The sequence below is a fragment of the Lynx canadensis genome, chromosome B1 (genome assembly GCF_007474595.2).
Source record: "Lynx canadensis isolate LIC74 chromosome B1, mLynCan4.pri.v2, whole genome shotgun sequence".
NCBI lineage: Eukaryota > Metazoa > Chordata > Mammalia > Carnivora > Felidae > Lynx > Lynx canadensis.
This window is the reverse complement of record NC_044306.2, coordinates 44,785,344-44,808,342: the sequence shown is the minus strand read 5'-3', so window position 1 is coordinate 44,808,342 and position 22,999 is coordinate 44,785,344. Positions and strand designations below refer to the sequence as shown.

The following is a 22,999-nucleotide window of genomic DNA, read 5'->3' as shown; positions in this document are numbered from 1 at the left end:
AGACGGAAGACATTTTGCTGCACCCACACAAAAGTACGGACACAAATCTTTGAAAGGTAGTACCATTTTATTTAGTGTTATAGAAATTTTAGGTTACTTGTTAAAAACGAAACCAAAGAAGTTAAAAATTCCCGAAGTAACAAGGCAGGGAATAGTTTTACAATCCAAAAATGCTGGGCAATCCTGCAATCGGAGGGAGGAAGAGGTCAAGTCAGTGGCTCCCATAGTAGATACTGAGAAACCAGAGTTGCCGTTCATGTGACTAGTAGGAGGTTAAGTTCTCCACCTAAGGCAATGACTCTTTCGGCCTTGAGGGATAATTCATTAGTAGTTCTCAGAAAGAAAACAGAAAGGTCAATTGGGAAAAAGGACCCAGGGAGGGAAGATCCTAATTTAACATTAAGTTGCCTCTGGACTTCAACACAGTATGTGGCTGAGCGGCAAGGATCCTCCCTCCTCTCTGACCTTCTGAGCGCCGCCCGCTGCGGGCAAAGCTGGACAGGGCATGCATACACCCCATCCGTGCACACACCTCTCCACTCAGCAGAGGCAAAGGGCAGACTTTCTTGCTCCTCCGTTCTGCCACCCCGATGTGGCTAACACACAGGAATAAGACGGAGGGCAAGAAACCTGTCAAAGTCCAATGAGATGGACAGCAAATAGTCGGGCAAAGGACTGACATTTTTTCAGGAGTCTGACCTCCAACTGAAGTTCACTGCAAGGTGTTTGGTATTTAATCGGATGCTTCCCTAAAGTCCTGACTGCTCTTTCTGAAGGCAGCCGGGGAAGGCCAGGAAGAGGAGAGCTGCTCCAGCTTCTCCAGAACACAGCTTCCTCCCAGGGTCCTTCAACTGGGTTAGCGTTTACAGCAGCCAGAGGCGGGTCCCAGCTCTCTTTGTGTACTTGGGTGTGTGCCCCCCCCAACCCCCGCCAGTTAGAGGAGCTCCAACCCTTGCTAATGGCTCAGAGCAGACTAAAATTCTTCCTAGATAAATTCTCCCCCAGAGACGAGAGTCCTCGAGGACAGTCGTTAACTAATGACCTCCAGGTGATCTACGCTGAGAGGTGCAGGAATGCTGTGAATTCGGGTTTTTTCCAGCAGTGGTAGAAGCCAGACACCCTTGAAGTAAATTGTCCTTCATTCTCCAGAGTTCTCAAGTGGCATTTCAGAGCACAGGAATTCACTCCTCTACCCAGACTTCCCTCTCAAACACTGACCGAGTTAGTTACGTGCCCAAGGTCCTAGAAGCAGATTATCTCCAGACCAACCACCTCTCGTGAACAGGTCTCCACACCAGCCCTTCTAAGGAGAAATCATTCAGACCACACCTGCCCCCAGTACACTTGGGTTATCACAGTCAAAATACACTTATAAGTAAAAAATATATTGCAGAATAAATATATACACGCACATTTTCAGAGTTCAAGTGGAATATAAGGTTCTTTTTGCAGGTATGTAAATAACTTTCATAGCACTCCAAAAATACAAGGCATCTGAGAGGCTTACAGTGGTCCCCACTACTGTAAGACAGTATTAAATAAAATAGCTAAAGATAATTAACAGCTAATTCGATAAATCAAGTTACAGTATCATCCTTCAGATTAAAGTGCTCCGATATAACTAACATTGCAGCAAACATGATCCTGAAAAGGGCCTCTGCTGACAACCATCTTGCCTTTTAACCTCCATATAACAAGGACAGACAGAGAAGCGATCCCTAGCCAATCCTCAAGCCCCGCCCACCACGCTAGCCTCGGATATTCTTCCCCCGGCAGAGAGGTAAAGATTTGATCAGATCCTGTCACAACCACGAGAAAAAACTGACCAACGCAGAAATATTCTAATTCCAGTATTAGGTTCCGGACAATGAAACTACCTGAAGGATCGGAACTGGGTGCTATTAGTGAAGACGTGTCCTAGCTTTAAAAAAAAAAAAAAAAAGGGTATCCTCCTAGATTTAAAAATACAGCAAACCAAAACTAAGTGTTACCTTCTTGCTCTTCATAATTTTATAATACGGTGGGGGAAACGCCGGGAAATGCTGCTGAGGAAATCCGGGGGCCAAGCAAGGCCAAAGGAATCCTACTAAAATCATTCCGTACCTGGCGGAACCATTTTAGTGAGTGTATGGGTCATCCAATCCCTTATCAAGGCACTGACTAGGCTACTCTAGCCAGCTAGGAACCCGGCTATCATGAGACTTTGACCAACCCCATTAAGTGAGTGCAAAATGATTCTCTAATTCCCTATTCTACTTCTCATGTCTCTGCAGACACGCCCTAAGGATTGATAAAGAGCACATTTTAAGGCTAGAGAGTAGTGGTAGCTAATGTTTAGAAAAGGCAGCTTGTTCAAAATCTGCAAGGCACACTCAGGGGCTTTCTTTAAACTCCCCTGCTCCAGTCAAATCAACAAGACCAAGTCGAAGAAGCCCAGAAGGTTCACACGGTATCAGAATTTAGCACCCGCAGCCAAAAGCCACCCTGAGCTACTCAAAAGCCAAGCAAGTGTGTGTAACGCAACACTAACCACACGGTTCTTCTCACTTCACCCCACGCTTTACTGACTGGGGGAGGAAGGGGTACGTATCTTTAAATTTTAATATCAAAGAAAGAAAATCATCCCAATGTTAAATACATGAATATCCCCTGCGCCATCTGAATCTCTGGGCCAGGAGCAGATCTTATGGCCATGTCTCCGATCAGAGCATAAAATATTTACAGGATAGTCAAAGGCACAGTGGCATTTAAAAACAAAACCCTGGGACTGTACAGTAAAAGATTCATTGTAATAATTAACCTGGTCTCGGTAGAACGGACTCTTGCCAGATAACACACAAGGGAGATAGATGGTGATTTTGAGCCTGTGTGCCAGTTATCAGGCATGCTGAGTCCTTGACCTCCGGGGCAGGTGGAAACAAACTCACAAAGAAGTCTCGGTGTCGCAGGCTGACGATTCACATCTTTCCTGCCTTTTTGCCGACCTGAGCGGGAATCCGGAGGATGTTGGGGGTCTCCTCCATGACCCTGACTAGCAGGTTGTCAATGTAGTCTTCCAGCTCGCGGACCTGAAACTCCTTCTTGCTTATCGTCTCCTTCTGTTTGAGGACCAGCTGGATCAGCTCATCGTGGGTTAGCTGTGCATAAGCGAAGGCAGGGTCCGATGGGTTGTATTTCTTTAGGGGGAGAAAAAGTGGTAAAGTCAGCAAAGAAGTCAAATATTTAAAAGAAATACAAAAGAGGAAAATGTTAGCCGTCTGAGCCTCCTGGGAACGTGTTTTCAGTTCTGGTGGAAAAGCAGTTATTGACAAAGTTTTCTGTAAAGGACCAGACAGTGAATATTTTAGGCCTTCCAGGCCACATAGGGCCTTTGTTGCCTGTTATTCAATGTAGTAACAGGAGGTCTGTGAACACCTGGGATGACTGATGTCCACCTGTAAAGTGACCAGGCCCAAACGGTGAGGAAACACTAGGTAAGGACTGAATAAAAAGCACCTAATCATACCAAGTCTCCAGTTGTGTGGGGGAGCGGGCAGGGGAGGGGGGGGACGCAACTTAACTTTTCCTGAAATTTTAGTTCAGGGGATTTAGAAGTTTAAAGAAACAAATTCCTAGAGCCACCTCAAGACACTTTTGCCCCCAGAACTCGGAGGCAATCAGTTTCACCACCCTGAGGGTCAAACAATTTCACTTAGGAAGGCTAAGAGACCACCTTCTACAAGAAGCTAAGTCAAGAGAATCCTCATGGGGAACCTGGGTGGCTCAGTTGGTTAAGCGTCCGACTCTTGGTCGGGTCATGACCAAGGCTCGGGTCATGATCTCATGGTTCAAGGGTTCGAGCCCCGTATCAGGTTCTGCACTGGCAGCACAGAGCCTGCTTGGGATCCTCTTTTTTCCCCCACCTCCCTGCCCCTTCCCAGCCCACTCTCTCTCCCCCTCAAAATAAACAAACAATTTATTTATGATATATTATAATAAAGAAATAAGAAGAATTATCATTCACTCTTTGACAAAAACACATAGACGGCCCTGTTCAGTCCCGTGACATAAGCTGCCTACACACTAGCCAGAAATCAGAGAGATAGGCCACCTCTCCCACCCTGGCTCAGAAGGGAAGCACAGTGCTTGTACGACTGGCTTAGAAGCCCACACCAACATTTCCATCCGCAGAGCAGGTTTTACCTGCCACAGGCTGCACAGAAACAGGTGAGATGTTGGACTACTTTTCAAAAAACAACTTCTCCCTTAATTTTTCTGTTGTTTTTGTTTTTTACCTTGTTGAAGGCATACATCCCTCTAGACCTCAATCGCTCTATTTGTAATTCTAAAACAACCTTCAGCCAGAAAGTTGCATGCCTGGAAAAGAATTCTGGAGACTGGCTGTACAATGTGACTGTACTTAACCCTACCGATCTGTATGCTTAAAGGTGCTTAAAATCCCTCGTACACTGTGGTGGGAATGCAAACTGGTGCAGCCACTGTGGAAAATGGTATGGAGGTGCCTTTAAAAATTAAAAATAGAACTGATCCGGTAATTCCACTACTAGGTATTCACCCAAAGAAAACAAAAACACTAATTCAAAAAGATATACGCACCCCTATGTTTACTGCAGCATAGTTTACAAGAGCCAAACCATGGAAGCAGCCCAAGTGTCCTCAATAGATAAATGGGTTAAAAAAAAAATGTGGCAATATATACAATGGAATGTTATTCAGCCACAAAAAAAGAACAAAACCTTACCATTGCAACAACATGGACGGATCTAGAGAGTATAATGTTAAGCAAAATAAGTCACAGAAAGACAAACACCATATGATTTCACTCACATATGGAATTTAAGAAACAAAACAAAGAAAGAAAAAAAAGAGACAAAAACCCTCAGACTCTGAAATATAGAGAACTAGTGGTTACCAGAGGGGGCGTAGGTGGGAGTATGGCTGAAACAGGCAAAAGGGATTAAGAGTACATCATAATGAGCACCGAGTAATGTATAGAATTGATGAATCATTAAACTGTACACCTGAAACTAATATAATACTAAATGCCAATTACACTTGAATTTTAAAAAATAATTTTAAAAAATTTTAAATGCTTAAGATGGTAAGTTTTATGTTTATTTTACCACAATTGTCTTTAATGTTTTTATTTATTTTTGAGACAGAGAGAGACACAGCATGAGCAGGGGAGGAGCAGAGAGAGAGGGAGACACAGAATCCGAAGCAGGCTCCAGGCTCTCAGCTACCAGTACAGAGCCTGCAGTGGGGCTGGAATTCATGAACCGTGAGATCATGACCGGAGCTGAAGTCGGACGCTTAACCGACTGAGCCACCCAGGCACCCCTACCACAATTTTTTTTAATGTTTATTTATTTTTGAGAGGGAGAGAGAGAGAGCACGGGGGGTGGGGGGGGAGGTAGGGGTGGTGCAGTGCAGAGAGCGAGAGGGACAGAGGATCCGAAGTAGGCTCTGCGCTAACAGAAGCAAGCCTGACGCGGGGCTCGAACTCATGAACTGTGAGATCATGACCTGAGCCAAGGTCAGACACTCAACTGACTGAGCCACCCAGGTGTCTCTACCACAATTTTTAAAAAACTAGTTGCATGTCTATTGATACATCCTATCAAGAAAAAAAGTACTCTTTGGAAACAATAGCGAAGAATATGTTCTCAAGGGTTTTTAGATCATAACTCTGTCATGTAAGGATTTTATTAAAAAATGTGGATCACATAAGATACTCTCTGTAAGACAGTTTGTGAGATAGAAACATGAAGAAGCTGTCACCTGGAGGGAGGGACAGGCAGGGATTCCTCGAGAGTAGGGACCAGGTATGCGCAGGGGCTCAGGGGCTCAGAGTCCAGAGAGCTGGACAACCAAGCGCCCACTGTCACACAAGAGATCACGACAAACTTCACAGATGGGAGTGACGAGTCAACTAGACTTTGGGCATGGATTAAAATTGATTTCCCCCCCAAAATAACAGGATTCTGATTTTCACTTTAAAGGGAATATTCCCTCATAATGGAAAATCTCAACTACAGAAGAGGGAAAAAATTATTGCCTGTAACTCCATCTCTCTATTGCTGGATATTTAGGTTGTTTTCAAAATTATACATAACAGTTTTTATTAAAATGCCTGAGCAGAAATCTTTGATCATATCTCTAAAATATTTCCTTACGATAGATGCAGAGGATTGAAAGAGCATGCATACTTCATACCTTACAAACTGTGAAACAGCGATTCAATTTGATTTCATAATCCAAAGGGGAAAGAATGTAAGACTTTGAAATCATTACACGATCCTAGACATGTGATCATTTAAAAAACTGCAAAACAATCCAGCATTACAAAAAGTGAGGCAACAGCCATGGTGAGGAAGAGGTACAAAGAAAATATCTGTTAATTCCTTGTCACATATTTCCTTCCAGGATTTTTGCATTGGACTCCCCCTCCCATAGTTGTAATAATAATAATAATAATAATAATAATAATGTCTATTCAAATTTGGGTCCAACTGTTTCCATATTAATAGGACAGATGATTTTTGGATCTAGGTGGCTGTATTATTTTTAAATTTTTTTTTTTAATGTTTGTTATTTTTGAGAGAGACAGAGAGCAGCAAGCAGGGAAGGGGCAGAGAGAGAGGGAGACACAGAATCAGAAGCAGCCTCCAGCTCTGAGCTGTCGGCACAGAGCCCAATGTGGGGCTTGAACTCACCGACCGCGAGACCATGACCTGAGCTGTAGTCAGCCGCCCAAACGACTGAGCCACCCAGGCGCCCCTAGGTGGCTGTATTATTTTTAAATGGAAGTGTTAAAGCCACTTGGGTAAATAATACACTAAGTTTTAAATCATCTAGAAAGAACAGAGGCCCTAAAACATGAACCCGCCTCCCAAAAAAAAAAGCCATTGTAGCAATGCTTCAGCTATCTTTTCATAACTTTAGCTATGCAATTTCTTTCCCTAACCTCTGTCTTACTTTGCAACATTCCAAAGAGTAGTTACTTTTATAAATATTATTTACGGCTTAGTACAAAGCATCTATTATACAGAGGGCCAATAGCAGTCTCCAGGAAACTTTCCATATTTACTCAGAATATTTACGAGGCATGGTCCAGGACCAAGCGCTTTGTTGCAGTCGGCCAGAGGGGCAGCGGTGGGGCGGACAAACCGTAAGCAAAATAAGCAGCAGTTGCCTTTGTTGTAAGGCAAGTTATTCTCTCAATCAGGGCCAGGAGATAAGCCCCTGATTACATGAGCTTTGAAGAATAAATAAAATGGGAGCCAAGGGTCTTGCTCACTTCCCGACAGCTAGGTGTTTGTTTCTCTTTGGAGCCCAGCTGCATTCCACAGTAAAAGGAAGGAGGGATGGGAGACTGCTCCACGACCCTGGTTTTCATTACTGTCCCTTTTATGCTGTCCTTTTGCCCGGTTTCCTGGTAAATATCGTTAACTCCAGGAAGATAAACGCGGCCTCCTCTCCACACCCACAAAAGCCAGCCAAGCTGCGTTGGTGGAGTTATGGTGTGGATTTAGGCTATGGCTAAAACACAGCAGGCACACCGTACTGGCCACAGCTGATCATTCTGAGAATGATGCTTACTTACCGGCGGCCCTGGAAGCATGTAATACAAGCGAAAGAGAAGACAAGGCGGCTGGAAGATGCTAAACAGCTCGCAGCAACCATCTGTCATCACCGCTCAGCCTCTTTACCTGAATCTCTGATCTCAGGGACCCTTTAGCCCAGCTCCTGGTGGCACAGGTGCAATGGAGCCAGAGGTAATACCGACTAACCAATGCTTTAAAAATGCTTGCGGGAGTAAAGGAGGCATGAGCGAAAAGTTTTTATTTTAAAAACACAAAAACTGGGGCGCCTGGGTGGCTCAGCTGGTTAAGCGTCCAACTCCTGGTTTCAACTCAGGTCATGACCTCCAAGTTCTGTGAGTGCGAGCCCCGCATCAGGCTCTGCACTAACAGTGTGGTGCCTACTTGGGGTTCTCTCTCTGCCCCTCCCACTCACTCTCTCTCTCTCTCTCTCTCTCTCAAAATAAATAAACTTAAAAAAAAAAGAATAAAAACACAAAAACTGGGGTGCCTGGGTGGCTCAGTCAGTTGGGCGTCCGACTCTTGATTAGGACTCAGGTCAGGATCTCAGCTGATGGGATCCAGCCCTGCATCAGGCTCTGCGTGGACAGCATGGAGCCTGCTTGGGATTCTCAGTCTCTCTCTCTCTCTCTTTGTCTCTCTCTGACTCTCTCTGCCCTGCTCGTGCTCCACCCCCCCCCCCGTCAAAATAAACTTTAAAACATAAACTAAACAATAAAAAATAAAAACAGAAAAGCTACTTGATGTCTTACACTGCACAAGACTGTAAGATCTCTGATTGAATGCAATTTCTAGATGCCCTAAACTAAAATAGAAATAAGGTTCATTTCTACTGACAGTGACTACCCCAGGAGTCAAGAAATTCCTCTCCACATATTTGAAACACAACACATCCTTGCCCACCAGTCCCTCAGTAAATCATTCTCCTCCAGCCCACGTGACAATGAGTCAAAGACCAGAGGTTTGCAACAAGGCAGTGTTCTAAATCCTCCTGATTTGTGAACCAGAAAGGGCAGAATGGAGACACTCTATAGCAGAGATCATCTGGGGCTCTGGGGGGGAGGGAGGGGTTGGTTTTGTTTGATTTGTGGGCAGGAGTTGTTGTTTTAAAGTTAGCCCAAGCTTTTTAAAGAGAAGAGACCCTCTAATCAAGCAATATTCTTCCTGGAGATTTAGCTTAAGAAGGGAAAGAGTTCTATGCAAGAAATTATTGACTATGACAGCATTCACACTGAAAAACAGAAAACAGCCCAAATATCCAATAATAGGGGAACAGGTTAAGTAAATATTGATATAACCATTTCATAGAATTAAGTAGCAACATAAAAAAATGCTTATGGTATACTAGATAAACCATCAAATGAATAAGAGAACCAGTGTCTCCATGCAGGCAATGGGGCTGGAAAACCACCAATTTGGCCACTGATGTATTCATCAGTGGATACAAAAGCCTGAGAATGAAAGGTTGGTGAGGAGCAGGATACCTACAGAGTCTGAAATTAATTCCCCACAAATTCTTATTGATTGTAAAGGGGATAAATAGCAATGTTATCCTAGAGACGCTGGTGGGCACCACCTACAGAAAGTCATCAGAGTTAACACTCCCACTACCAGGACAAGCTGATATCATGTGCCTCTTTACACGATGCACCGGGAAGGGACACATGACTTGCATGGTTAATTCCTGCCAAGAATGCATAACCTCAACCAAACCATGAGGTTTTGAGCAGACAAATCCAAACTGAGGAGAACTCTACAAAACAACTGATCTGAAGTCTTAGAAAATGTCATGGTCTTGAAAGACAAAGAAGGCTGGGGGATCCAGGATAAAAGAGTCTAGAGAGACACAGCAACATAAGAGCGAGAGATCCTGGATTGGATCCCGGACTAGAAAGAAAGACAGAAAAACGAAGGAGCACACTAATGAGACAACAGGTGGACCTGAAATTTGGGCTAGAGATGAGAAAAGAGGATTATGCCAATTTTAAAAGTCGTGATCCTGATTAAATGTCCTTATTCTTAGGAATCACATGCTTAGGTATTTTAGAGGTAAAAGGGGCATGAGGTAGGCAACTTACCCTCTAGCGGTTCAGAAGAAAAAAAAAAAGTATGTATATACAAAGACAGAACAGACAGGGATGGGGAGAGAGAGGGTGGCAATGATAAAACCAATGTGGTAAGATGTCAACAATTGGTGAATTGGGATGAAAGGTATATAGGAGTTCTTTGTTCTATTCTTGCAACTTTTAATTTTGAAATGACTGCAGAATAAAGTTTCAGAAAATTATATCTATGCCATGATTACAACCCCAGGAATTTTACACTCGTGCCAAAAGATAAGAAAAGATACACGGGGAAATGAAAATATCGAATTTGAATGGACCAGATGGTGGGTGACATTTTCTTCTTACTGACAAGAAGTAACAGTATCAATCACGTTGCTTGGGGACAACAAACAATCTGACAATAAGTCAGTAACCAAAAGGGAAATAGTAATTATCCAATGGAAAGTGCAGAAGCTCCCAAAGATTATCCAAAGACACAGACATAAGGTTAAATTGCTCCTGGCGTTACCTGCTACCCAAGGAGGTGTACATAATGGTGGCTCTAGAAACGGGTTTTGTATAGATCCCTAACTAGCATGTCTATTTCTTTTTTTTTTTATTTTTTTTTAATGTTTATTTATTTTTGAGAGAGAGAGAGACAGACAGAGTACGAGCAGGAGAGGAACAGAGGGAGGCAGACACAGAATTGGAAGCAGGCTCCCGGCTCTGAGCTGAGCTGTCAGCACGGAGCCCAATGCGGGGCTCGAACTCACGGAGAGTGAGATCATAACCTGAGCTGAAGTCGGGCGCTTAACCGAAGGGGCCACCCAGGCACCCCTAGCATGCCTATTTATTGGAGAAAGCATACCTTCATCATGGCTTCGTTGATCATGTTCTCACTGATGATGGTGGCAGTGCCCAAGCTGGAATTAACAATCTTGGGGGCTGCTGCGTTCATTGGCTTCACGGGATGAAGTCTAAAGAGAAGGGGATAGGATCCTTAGACCTTTCTGTAATGACAAAACTGAGAAACTGTCCATCTCACAGATGGCAGTCAGCAAGACAGACAAGGGGACAGAGTGGTGATACATTGTGTTCACACCCCCAGTCCAACACACGCCAATGTTCCTGTGGAAATGAAAGCAGTCAGCACAAGGCAGCCACAGGGTCAACAAAGCCCACCCACCTGACAGCCAGGGGTCCTGACATTCTCGTGAGACCCTTGGTCTCCTGATCACTGTCAGAAGAACATTAAAGATGGTCTCTTACTTTTGAGACAACGACAGCCTCAGATTGCACCGTGTGAGTCCCTACAGAGCCTGCTGCTCCTCAACAGTAAAGGAAGAGTTCAGAACAAATACGCCCGCTTCACATCGGCCGGTGCTTAACGCAAGCTTTCAACCCTGCTAGGTTCCACCACTCTGTCTCCGTTGGCTTCTGATACTAGGAAGATGCTGGTCACGAGACATCTCTGCAATCTGAGAGCCCCAAATCTGACTATGGTGAATTATTCCAAAACTGGCTTTGAAGCCTGTCACTATGTCCTCCTTACAAACGTAGGAGTGTCTAGGGGAGGGATTCCCACCGCAGGGGGAGACCCTTTGAAAACAGCCCCTATCAGCCAAATGCACAGTATGTACCATCAAGATATCTGTGCGGTTAGAAAGCCAGAACCTCGGCAGGCAAAAAGCAAAGGGCAGGGTGGGCAGGGTGGGGGACATCACTCACGTCGAAACAACCTTTCCCGACTCTCACCTGTGCTTGGCTGACCCCGTTCCCGTGCTCGGCTGAGCTGAGACTGGATGTGTCTCTGAGGGTGAGACCCAGGCCTGAAGAAGCGGCTTCCTCTTGCCAGAATTGTCCACCTTACCAGCAGGGCCCTCTGCTGTTGCTTTTTTTTGAGATTCTGCTGTACTGGTGTGGTGCGTGTCAGCGTGTGGGTAGCTAGGGAAAGAGTGTGGAACAGGAAAGGTCTCAGAAAAGGAGGGGCTGGGTACAGGAGAATCCAGGGCCGCTTCAGGACGCTGGCTTGGCCCCCCATTTCCCGGCAACTCTTCCTTCTCGCCACCGCCAGGACCTGACCGCTGTTTATCCGAGCGTGAACTCTTGCCACAATCTGGTTTATGAATTCCCAAAGCTGTGGTCGGGAAGCTGTGGTCCGAAGAAGAAGCTGTAACGGATGCTTTGGGCGCCTTCGACTGGGGGTCATGCAGGCTCTCGGTGGGCACCGCCCACCCAACCGCCTGGCCTCTCGCCCCCTTTCCCATCTCAGGACGGGCAGGTGACGCGCTCAAGGAAGAAGGCCCGGCTTCCGGGGCTGCCACCCGGGCCGTCTCTCCGTCTCCGTCATCTTCAACCTGATCCACTCTTTCGTCATCTGATGCCACTTCGGGGATGGAAGGAAGGGTTAAGCCCAGGTCAGCCAGGACTGGAGAGCTAACACCTGGGGCAGAGGGAAGGCCGCCCAGGGGGTCAGACAATAAGCCTTCGTGATCACTGGCTTTGCTCTGATTCTCGGCCATGAGCAGATGGTCTCCCTCGACCCCACAGAGGGGAAGGTCTTGCCCCGAGCTTGCTTCACTCACGGGGCCTTCTGAGAAACTCTCCTCGCAGGGGAGGGCAAGGGGATCGGCCGTGGAAGCTAGCGCACCCTGACTGGCCGCTTCCCTCTTGGAGTCCTCTGTGTGGACAGACCCGGCAGGCTCCCCATCTGACCCATTTCCAGCCGTGGCTCCTTCCCGTGGCGGCTCCTGGGGGTTCCCTTCATCCTCCTCCTCTGACCCGGGGGACTTCTCTAACTCCTCCTCCGTAAAGAGCTGCTCAGAAAATGACACCCGCTTCTTGATTTTCTTTCGGCCCTCGTGGACATTCTCCTCGTGCGTCTGCATCACAGAGCCAAGAGCGGGGGATGATTCTGCCATCTGAAGAGGGGACACTGCTTCTGGAACCACAGAAGCCATTCTGCCGTCCTTCACTCTGTTCTCCCCACAAGACCCACATGGACTTGTGACGTCTGTGTCTTCCCCCATCGGAGGCTTCCCAGCTGGGCTTTCAATCTCGCCACTTGGGGATGAAAGGGCGAATGTCATTTCTTGGGTCCCTTGAGATGAAGGGACAGAGGCTTGTTCTGAGGGGGGCAACCTCAGAACTTCTTGTGGCTTGGTCTCAGGCTGCTTCAGGAGAGACTTCGCTGAGTCATTACTGACAGTGTTCTCTGGGCCTACCTCACTGGTCTTCCTCGGAGAATCTTCTGCCCCTTTTCTCACTGGAGTGGGTAGCTGTTTAGAAAGTGACCCCGAGGCACAAGAAACAGTCTTTGGAACTTGTGTTAAACTCTCCTTTTGCCATTCTGCTTTAAGGAGTAAGGATGGTTCTTCAGGACCGGCCTGGCCCTTGTCTGTGGAAGGCCAGTTTTCAACCGGCGTGGATGTGGAAATGGGGGCCGCTATGGGAGATGAGAAAGAGAAGAAGACAGAAGGAGATTCAGAGGACAGTGTCTCTGAGCCATGACCCGATTTAGAAAGGACAGGTGTCTGGCCAGAACTGGAAAGAAGAGCGGAAAAAAAGAGAGGAGAGTCAGGGGAAGAAGGAAGCCTGGCTGTGGGTTGAGCCTCTGGAGACACTTCCAGTCTGCAAAAAGGACAAAATAAAATCTGCAGGTCAGTTGCAGATGCATCAGAAGAGGCAAAAAAAAAAAAAAAAAAAAAAACCATGTAAAAATAAAGTTGATCCAAAGGGGAGAGCTTTTTTATACTTGGGGCAGTATCTTAAGGAGTTAAAGAAGGAGGGAGCTTCTGGGTGGGTCACCTGGTTAAGCATCTGACTTCTGGTTTTGGCTTAGGTCATGACCTCATGGTTTGTGAGTTTGAGCCCCGCATCAGGCTCCTTGCTGACAGTGTGGAGCTGGCTTGGGATTCTCTCTCTCCCTCTCTCTTTGCCCCTCCCTTGCTCTCTCTCTCCCTCTCCCTCTCTTGAAAACAAATAAGTGAACTTTAAAAAAAAAAAAAAAAGTTAAGGAAGAAACAACAACAACAAAAAGAAGTTAAGGAAGAAACACGAATTATTTAACACATAAAAGGGACACTTTTTAAAACATTTTAAAAAAATGTTTATTCATTTTTGAGAGAGAGAGAGAGAGAGAGAGTGTGCGAGCGTGCAGGGGAGGGGCAGAGAAAGGGGCTGGAGGGAGGATCTGAAGCAGGCTCCCAGCTGACAGCACAGAACCCAACACGGGGCTCAAACCCATGAACTGTGAGATCACGACCTGAGCCAAAGTCGGACACTCAACCGACTGAGCCACCCAGGTGCCCCGTAAAAGGGACACTTTGATCACCAAGCACACCTGCCACACAAGGGCTGTTGCCACAGAAAGAGAAAGCTCCAGGTAAAGCAACAGTTTACAGTGTCTTTTGGTGATAAACAAAAAGCATCTAAAAAGTTCAAAGCAGTACAAGAGGCACCTCAAGGCAACAGGCACAAATTTTGAAGAGGAATGGCCTGCGTGTATGTGTCTGTGTGTCTGAAATCAAAGTAAGCAGAATCTCAAAAAAAGTCTCCCCCACCCCAGACCACAGAAATACTGTTCGTGCGAACGTGAGTCATGCTGAAAGCAGAAAGTTCCCGACGCATCACCCCCCCCACCAGGCTCCTGCCACGAGGGGCACCCTAAACACTCTGAGAACTGTCTCGGGCACACTCAAGGGTGGATCAAGGGTCTCTGGTGCCAGCAGACCAGAGCCAAAGTGCAAGGAGGAGAGATAACATCTGCCTCAAATGGAAATATGTGGTAAGAACTTTAAATACACACATGTTCTGCGCATAACCACAACCCCAATCTGGTATTCCCAACTTGCAATACTCAGAATCTGCTACACCCTGCGGCAGTCCATCGGGGTCTGAACGTCCTACTGAGACGGGCAGACCACACATGGTGGCCGTGGCTTTGGGCCGGGACGCATCACTGCTGCCTGTGCAGGGCGGGCCAGGCAGGCAGGCAGGCAGGCCGGGCTGGTTGAAAACCACTTAGACTATCAAATGCTTGCCACACACAGGGACCGCCATAGAATGATGAGCAAGAGGTGCTGTAACGGTAGACCCCGCTGATTACACGGAGCAGTGAGGGGCAGGCCCTGCATGAGAAGGAACAAGACTCACCGAGGCTTGACAGCTTTGGTCTGCGGAGCCCTTACAGAGGGAGCAGGTGGTGTAGGTTCAGACTTGGGCTCTCGGTCAGCTTCCGGTTCTGTGATCTGCACGTCCTCAAAGGGATTCAGGGATTTACCGCGTCCGGAGACAACAGCCGTAGTATCCTTCTCGGATCTTTCTACTAGGTCTCCGTCAGGCCCCGCCTGGTCCCCCCTCGGTGTGACTTCCATAAGCGTGCCTTCCTTCTCCTTTCCTGGGACCGTAGGGGGGCTTCCGCCTTCACTGCCCTTAGCCGCATCCTTCTTTCCTGTCACCAGAGACAGCAAAGAGGACTTCTTGTTCTCCTGCTTCTTGCTCTCCTTGGTTTCTTTTGCCGCCTCCAAGCTCACTGGAGCCGTGTTCTCCTGAATGTCCCCACTGATCTGTGGCCGGTAGGATGGCAGAGACATAGATTTCAGAGAGTCTTTTGTGGAAGACTCAGAGAACTGTCTGTCGGAAGACACCGCCCCAACGTCCCCAGGCTCCTTCCAGGACCGAGTGGCCAGGTTTTCGGTGGAGGAGAACAAATGCTTCTTCCTGAAGCCCTGGGGGGACGGGGAAGAAGAAGGGGTGCTGTCCTTGGTCTCGCTCTTGGCTTCTGGCTGCTCCACATAAACATGGTTCCCGTTGATACAGACATTAGAGCGAGAAAGGAAGTCATTCTTAGACCGAAGGCCACCAAGAAAGGGGAGTCCTCCTTCCTTCTTGGGAAGGTTGAAATTGATCTGGTTCAGTTGCTTAGGATGTGCACTCTCTGTTCTCTTGGGAGACAGGACTATGGGAAGAAAAGCAAAGATCCAAAGGAAACAAGGTGTTAAACGAGTGGTTCACAACTGGAAGGGGGTCCGTCTCTCCACGTCTGAATACATTTTTGGTAAACCGCCATTGGGTGTGTTATTGGCATCTAGCAGGTAGAGGTCAGGGTTGCTGCTAAAGATCCTACAGCACAGGGGGCAGCCCCACAACAAAGAATTATCTGGCCCAAACTACCAATAGTGCTGGGATTGAGAAGCTCTGCATTAAACCAATGCGAAGGGCAGAATCTGGCCAACAGCAACCTGCATTTGGTCATTGAAATTGAAGTTCAAAACACACATTTAATTCACAGTTAAAGGAACTGAATTCCTCAACTTTCATTAAGGATGTAGCCCATGAAGGTTACACACATCAATAGGACCTCAATAAATACCTGATGAATAAATGAAATATCAGAATTACTCTAAGGTTGCACGATTTTACCCTTAACTAGAAAAAAAAAAAAAAAAAAACAACCCAGATACATACATTTCGTTAATTCCAAAAGCTTATATTAATGTACATCAGTTATAGAGCCAGACGTTTTAGAAAAGAATTTATGCATTCTTAGAAACCAGAGCGCTTAGAAATAGAGAAGCCTTTCTTTTTATTTATTTATTTATTTATTTATTTATTTATTTATTTATTCATTCATTCATTCATTTATTTATTTTGAGAGAGAAAGAGGGCGTGCACGCATGAACAAGCAGGGGAGAAGCAGAGACAGAGGAAGAGAGAGAGAATCCCAAGCAGGCTCTGCACTGTCAGCACAGAGCCCAATGCGGGACTCAATCCCACAATCCATGAGATTATAACCGTGAGCCGAAATGAAGAGTCAGACACTTAACTGACTAAACCACCCAAGCGGCCCGAGAAGCCTTTCTAACCAAGATCATCCATCATCATGACCATCATCACCATTTTAGTAACTGAGGAACTGAATTAAAATCTTTCTCTTAAGATTTGTTTCTTCTCTCTTTTTTTTTTTTTAAAGTTTATTTATTTACTTTGAGAGAGAGAGAGAGCGAGTGAGGTGAGCAGGATCAGGGCAGAAAGAGAGAGGGAGACAGAGAATCCCACGCAGGCTCCATGCTGTCAGCACAGAGCCCGATGCGGGGCTCGATCCCAGGAACCGTGAGATCATGACCTGAGGCAAAGTCAAGAGCCAGATGCTGAACTGACTGAGCCATCCAGACACCACATTGTTTCTTCTCTCTTAAAGCAAAGTAGACTGAGAGACAGAGAGAGAGAGAGAGAGAGAGAGAGAGAGAGCCAAGTAAGGAGGAGGAGAAAACTCACCATCTGAGGCAGAGGAGGACTCATCCTCATTTTCATCATCCTCCCACCGGGACTGAAAGCCTCCAGGACGAAGCAGCACTTTGTCTGACTTTGAAGTAGGCAGGACAGACATGGACTGGGAAAGTGGTGTTTTCTGCAAATTTGACTTGGAAAACAAGGTCTTGATCTTCGACTTCTTTTTCTTGTCTTTTGAAGTAGACTCATCATCGCTGTCAGCGGAGGGTGTGACGCTGGGAATGACGGCTGAAGCAGTATCGGACGCGCTATCCTTATGCTTCCCCTTGATCTTGTCCTTCAGCTTCCCAAATGGATTCCGAGACTTGTCTTTCATGGAAAGGTCAAACATGCTGGCGGTCATGTTGTTTCTCATAAACTGGATGTCAACCTCAATTTCGCCTCGCTCTTTATCCTTCTTTCCTGGTTTGGATTTCAAGGTATACCACCTACAAGGAGAAAGGCTGAGAGGTTACCTTTGAATTGGGCCTAAAACAATGTTCACAATGTCCATTAACTTGGCCTCTCTTCTTCTCTGCTACTACCAACCTCTTAGATAAATGCATTCTTGGGCTCTCTTCTTTGGAGAGTAGAGGGTGGGGTGGGGAATGAAGGCAGAACCTGTAGTTTTATTTTTGAGAAGACACCCCGTAGGCAAAGATAGGATCTGATTCTGTACTGAACGTACAGTCACTTAAAATCTTTATTCGATAAGCTATTTCTAAAAATAAAATAAATATAACAAACATTCCATCAAATCCTCTCCTAGGACTGGTATTTGGCTTCAATAGGGGAAAGATGCAAAGATCATACACAAACAGAAGGCAAAATGGAAATTGACACATAAATCTCAGAAAAAAGGGCAAGGGTTTGTAGAACCATCCCTGCCGGGGAGTTGATAGAAAACACAGAACAGAATAAAAAAAAAATTGTTTTTCAAAAAGAGTGCAATAAGCTAGTCACGAGATGACAGATATGGTATGATTCGATTTCTATGAAGTACCTAGAGCCGTCCAATCCACAGAGTAGAACGGTGGCTGTCCAGGGCCGGGGCCAGAAGTGAATAAGAATTAGTCCTTAATGGGTACAGTCTCAGTTTCGGGAAATAAAAAAGTCTGGACAAGGACGGTTGGCGGTGGCACAACAGTGTGAATGTATTGGACTGAGCCATACACTAAAAAACGGTTGGTAAATTTTGTTACGTATATTTTACCACACTAAAAAAATAATAAGAATTAGAAGTAGAAAGGAGGCATTCTTCCCTAGCTTAATACTCCTAAAAAGAGAAGATTTCAAACATTATCCAAGTATTTCAATGGGTCATTTGCAAACTACTTCAAGACAGGGCAAGTATTGTATCAGTCCAACTCGACTGAAAGACAAACTTCAGAAAAAGAAATCTCCCCTTGGCATGTTCCATCTGGTGACCTCCAAGAAGGTGAGGCGGATCCGTGGCATGACCACTACAGAGCAAATAGGTCTGAATCCACGGTCCACCGACAGCCATCCCCGGCGTTACCGTACAAACTGAGAAACCGCATTTGGATGTTCTTTGGGGTGACCTACTTAAGAGCTGAGGGCCGTGGACGTAAAGGAAATGACGGGTTTGCTCAAAAGAGCACAGTTTCCTCCTTCACTCTCAGCCTGTCTTGCTCGCAGGGCAGATCCCTGCCCCACTACCTTAGCTCGTTTTACAACTGAGAGGAAAGGGGCAGAAGGAAGCAGAAACCTAACACTTAAATAGCATCTACAACATAACCTGGCACTGTGCACACTTAGGAACATCCTGGAATTAGTGTCCCCAGAATGACACACAGTAGACATTATACTCACTTTACAAAGACACTGAGGCTCACAAGTTAAGTGTTTCGTACAAGGTCTTACCACTGTTAAGGGGCACAGCCAGGATTCTGAATCAGTTCTGCATTTCTCCAAAGGTCCTATTCATTCTCTAACCCCAAGATTCCTGCTTTACACTCTTTGCTAACTCACCTCCCATGGGCCATGTTCGCAACACACAGAGAGGAGATTCAAATTTAAATTCTTTCTAAATAAATAAACTTTAAAAAAAGGCGGGGGGCTGTGAGGGGTGCCTGGGTGGCTCAGTCGGTTAAGCGGCTGACTTTTGATTTTGGCTCAGGTCACGATCTCAAGGTTGTGAGACTGAACCCGTGTTGGGCTCTGTGCTGAGTGGCGAGTCTGCTTGGGATTCTCTCTCTAGGTGTCTCTGTCCCTCGCCAGCTCTCTCTCTTTCTCAAAACAAATAAATAAATAAAACTTAAGAAAATAAATAAATTCTTTCTGAGGCAGGTTTAAGCTTCTCATTTAAAAGGCCCTACCATAGGAAAGAAAGTACCGAGGAAAAAAGTACTAAGAAATGTTCTAGGAAGAAAAGGGGGAAATCCCACCACAGTCACCACCAACCATAAATCATGAGATTACATATAGAGTCCAGTATACAAAGTCATCAAGAACAACTTAAACTTGATTTAAAAAATACATCCAGGGGCGCCTGGGTGGCTCAGTCGGTTAAGTGTCCGACTTCAGCTCAGGTCACGATCTCGCGGTCCGCGAGTTCGAGCCCTGCGTCGGGCTCTGGGCTGATGGCTCAGAGCCTGGAGCCTGCTTCCGATTCTGTGTCTCCCTCTCTCTCTGCCCCTCCCCCGTTCATGCTCTGTCTCTCTCTGTCTCAAAAATAAATAAAAACGTTAAAAAAAAAATTAAAAAAAAAATACATCCAAAAATTGGAGAAAATGATATAAGCTACTATCCTGGACTTTTAGAGGAGATTTTTTATGGTTTTTAAAACCACAATCCACAGCTGGGGGGCTGGGGGGGGGGGCGGGGCAGGGGGAGATGCAAGGTGTTTACGGACAACCTCACCCCTGCCAGCCTAGTGTCTTCACAATACATTTTCCAAGACCTAGCCTGGAATAGCTTGCTTATTTGTCATTTAGATGTCCAGAGGATTATTTCTTTTTCTCATCTGCCCGTCATGCGGCTAAATGGTAGCCCTGGTGATGAAGGGTGGTTAGCTTTGGTAAATACCGACTGCAGGCACCTGAAAGGGGAAGTTGCTGAAGCTGAATGCAGAGGTTCCGATGACCACACCGGCCGCAAGAAGTTTGACCTCTCTGCCCACGGAAGCGGGGTCAGTCCGGCCTTCTCCCCAGCCTCCTCCACACAACTCATACTGTTAGCCAAGCAGGGGATGCAAAGATGACCTTCAAAGCGTGCCATCGACAGTTCCTGGGACCAGCCCTCCTTTCCAAAAGTATCACCACCAGTCTGTTTACTTTGATCGAAGCTACAACCGACTCTAGAATCCTCCCTGGGCACCTATGCCCAGGATCAGTCCCCAGGGAACTAAAGTGGGATCTGTTTGGGGAACTTCTAAAACCACTAGGAGGTGTGAATACATGCTCCAGCAACTGTTCCTATCCTTTATTTTCACAGGCAAACCTCAAACCAAAGACCAGGTAGCCAAGAACAGCCACAGAGCTATTTAAGGATGTGAAAAGCAGACTGAATCACAGGTAAGCGTCCCATGCAAACGTTCAGAATTTTTAACAATCTGTGCTGGATTTGTTAAAGCTGGAAAAGAATACAGGAACTGTTCCGTCTAACAACATGACATTCAAACCACTTAAGCAAGGAATCTTTGGCACAAGGATAATTTTATAATAAATGAAAGCCATGATTCATAAATGTCTCTCACCCTAAGAAATCCCAAGCCAGATACGTTTGTGGGTTTCCGCATTCAAGCATCAATTTTATTTTAAGTGCCTTTTTATGCATTTGTTTTTTAGCTCACTTAATTCCAGCACCTCACGGAAGCAATTCTTGAATAACAAAGTCTCAGCAAAGCCACCCAGTGTAGGTAAGGTGGCAGCGTGGGTGTGTTCCAGCATTACCTTTCAGGTAGGCCCAGAAAGCTTGAATTATCTCAAAAATCAGGGCTGGGTTGATTTTCCTAGTCCAAAGGGCAGGGTACAGAAAGAAAGCCATAATCCCAAGGTAGTGAGTTTGTTTTTAAGCCCGTGAAAAATTCCTGCAACCTATCAAGAAAATCAAATGATCCCTTCTGTAATCATGTAATTATTTTAACTTATAATTAAAAATTCAATTCTTTGGAAATTAAAAGGATCTCTGAATACATAAAAAGTGATAGGAAACATAAAAAAAAACTATATTCGAAAGTAATAACAGGCATAGGGTAAAAATTCAAATCATACAAAATGGTACAAAATGAAAACTTCAATCTTCCCACCCCTCCATGCCCCTCAGTCAAGGGATGATGGTCCTGGGCACACAAAAACAAAAACGCCCATTATCCAAACAGGCTACCCTGCTATTTTAGAGTTTTGGGGGGTTTGGGGTTTTAGGTGTTTTTAATCGAACACAAGACAAGGCAAGAGGTAAAAATACAGAAAAATTCATTTATGTCTTCTATTGCCTGGGCCCGCATCGTCAAATCTTCTAGGCCTTTCAATAGTCATTTTGAGAATTATCCAACCATGCCCAATTCTCAGGGCCAGTCTGCTTTCAGAATGCACCGTGTCTCACTCCGCGGCTCAAATACGTGGAAAGCTGATCACAGGGGGCCTTCCATCGGAATGTGGCAGGGTGAGGGGAGTATGGTTCCTACTCTTGGGAAATGAGAAGTCTCACAGCAATGCAGGCTTTCGGGATTATCCTTGTAAAGGACTGGCCGGTATGTCTCAAAAATAACCTTTCTGCAGCTGAAACAAACATGTTTTTCCTTTGAAACATTCCGCAGGGCAGACACGTACAGAGAAATGATGACTTCAAAGATTCGCTTCCAATTTTTTTTTTACATAGCAGCCACTGGAAATACAAAATGAAAAGGCCAGATTCTGCCCTAAAAGGCATACCCTCCAGTGGGACAGAGAGAGAGCTGGCTCACCAAACATCACAAAGTGCTCCATTAGAACCACTGTTGCCTTTTCTTTCTGACTTTGAAGCATGAGAAAATAATTAGACACGGAAAGAAATGCCCGCTAACGCATAAAATTTCATCCCAAATAAGGGCTCTCACACACAAATAAGGTCCTCAGCAAAATTAAATACGAACCACCTACCTAGGGGCTCCAGCAAAACGAATTAATACTGCATACTTGTATTAGACACAGGAGGCTCCAGGGAAGGCAGGGAAAAAAAGACCACTATGGCTCTATGAGTCACTTCAACATTTTCATGTGTGTTAATTTCCAGGGCTCTCTGTCTGTGGGTCTGGTCTGGACTCAGGGTCAGTGGTAGACTGGCCCCCACCCCAACCTGTTCCCTGCAAAATCTCAACCGTGACTTATAGCATGAGTCATCTCCATGGTAACCAAGCATCATGACACAGGGGATTATGGCCTCAGGTGAGGGAAGAAGCAGGAAGAACAGAAAGGCACCTGATGTAGTGTTTGACACAGAGGACACTCTCAATCTTTCATGGATGAAGAATTTTTAAAAAGCAACTCATTCGTTGTCTTCCCCAGGGAATAAAAAGAAGGCTGAACATGTGGGGTTAGCAGTTGAGAACATCTGAATGGGGTTCTGAAAACGAGGGATTCCATATGGGTGAAATGTCCAGACTCTTCTCCCGGTAGCCTAGAAGCAATGGAGAGCAAACAGGGACAGAAATGTTTATGGCCTATAAAACGTCTGTGGTGTTCCCTACACGGGCGAGGCAGTTTCACATGTTTTGTTACTGCCCTTTGTAGCTGGTCTTGATTACCTTACTCTGACTACAGAATGACCAATCGGCCAACCTTGCCTCCCTCGGTGACTCTTCCTCTCTGCCCGTTGTTAACAACTTGGAAGAACTCCTGAGAGTGGCAAATGGCTCATTTTTTACCCCAACCCCTAAAACAGCCATTCTAGCGGCACTGAAAGGCCACCTGTAGCCACCAAACTCCATCCTGAAAACTGGTAAGTGGTGTGCTAAAGGAGGCAGAACAGAAAAAGCAGGTTGAAAATGCCCTGGGTCCCTTCCCTATTATTTGCTCTACAGAAATTCTCTTAGAAAGTGAGCACAACAAGTTACAGAGAATTTTTTGTTAATTTTTT

The 22,999-nt window shown here is 45.7% G+C and overlaps 1 protein-coding gene across 2 annotated transcripts in view; it reads right to left on the bottom strand.

Annotated features, from left to right (window-relative positions):
* Nucleotides 1-48: 48 nt before the first annotated feature.
* The window catches only part of RAB11FIP1 (RAB11 family interacting protein 1), a 32,311-nt gene continuing 9,360 nt past the window's right edge, over nt 49-22,999 (bottom strand). Inside the window, exons 2-6 of one of the 2 annotated variants that reach the window (XM_030312636.1) lie at nt 16,928-17,370; nt 14,804-15,608; nt 11,405-13,279; nt 10,518-10,626; nt 49-3,176 (exon numbers count right to left, since the gene is read on the bottom strand). In XM_030312636.1, coding sequence (XP_030168496.1) covers nt 2,958-3,176; nt 10,518-10,626; nt 11,405-13,279; nt 14,804-15,608; nt 16,928-17,370 — 3,451 coding nt within the window. In that variant the 3' untranslated portion in view covers nt 49-2,957. The remainder of the gene's footprint in view (nt 3,177-10,517; nt 10,627-11,404; nt 13,280-14,803; nt 15,609-16,927; nt 17,371-22,999) is intronic. The other variant, XM_030312637.1, reaches the window with a different exon arrangement.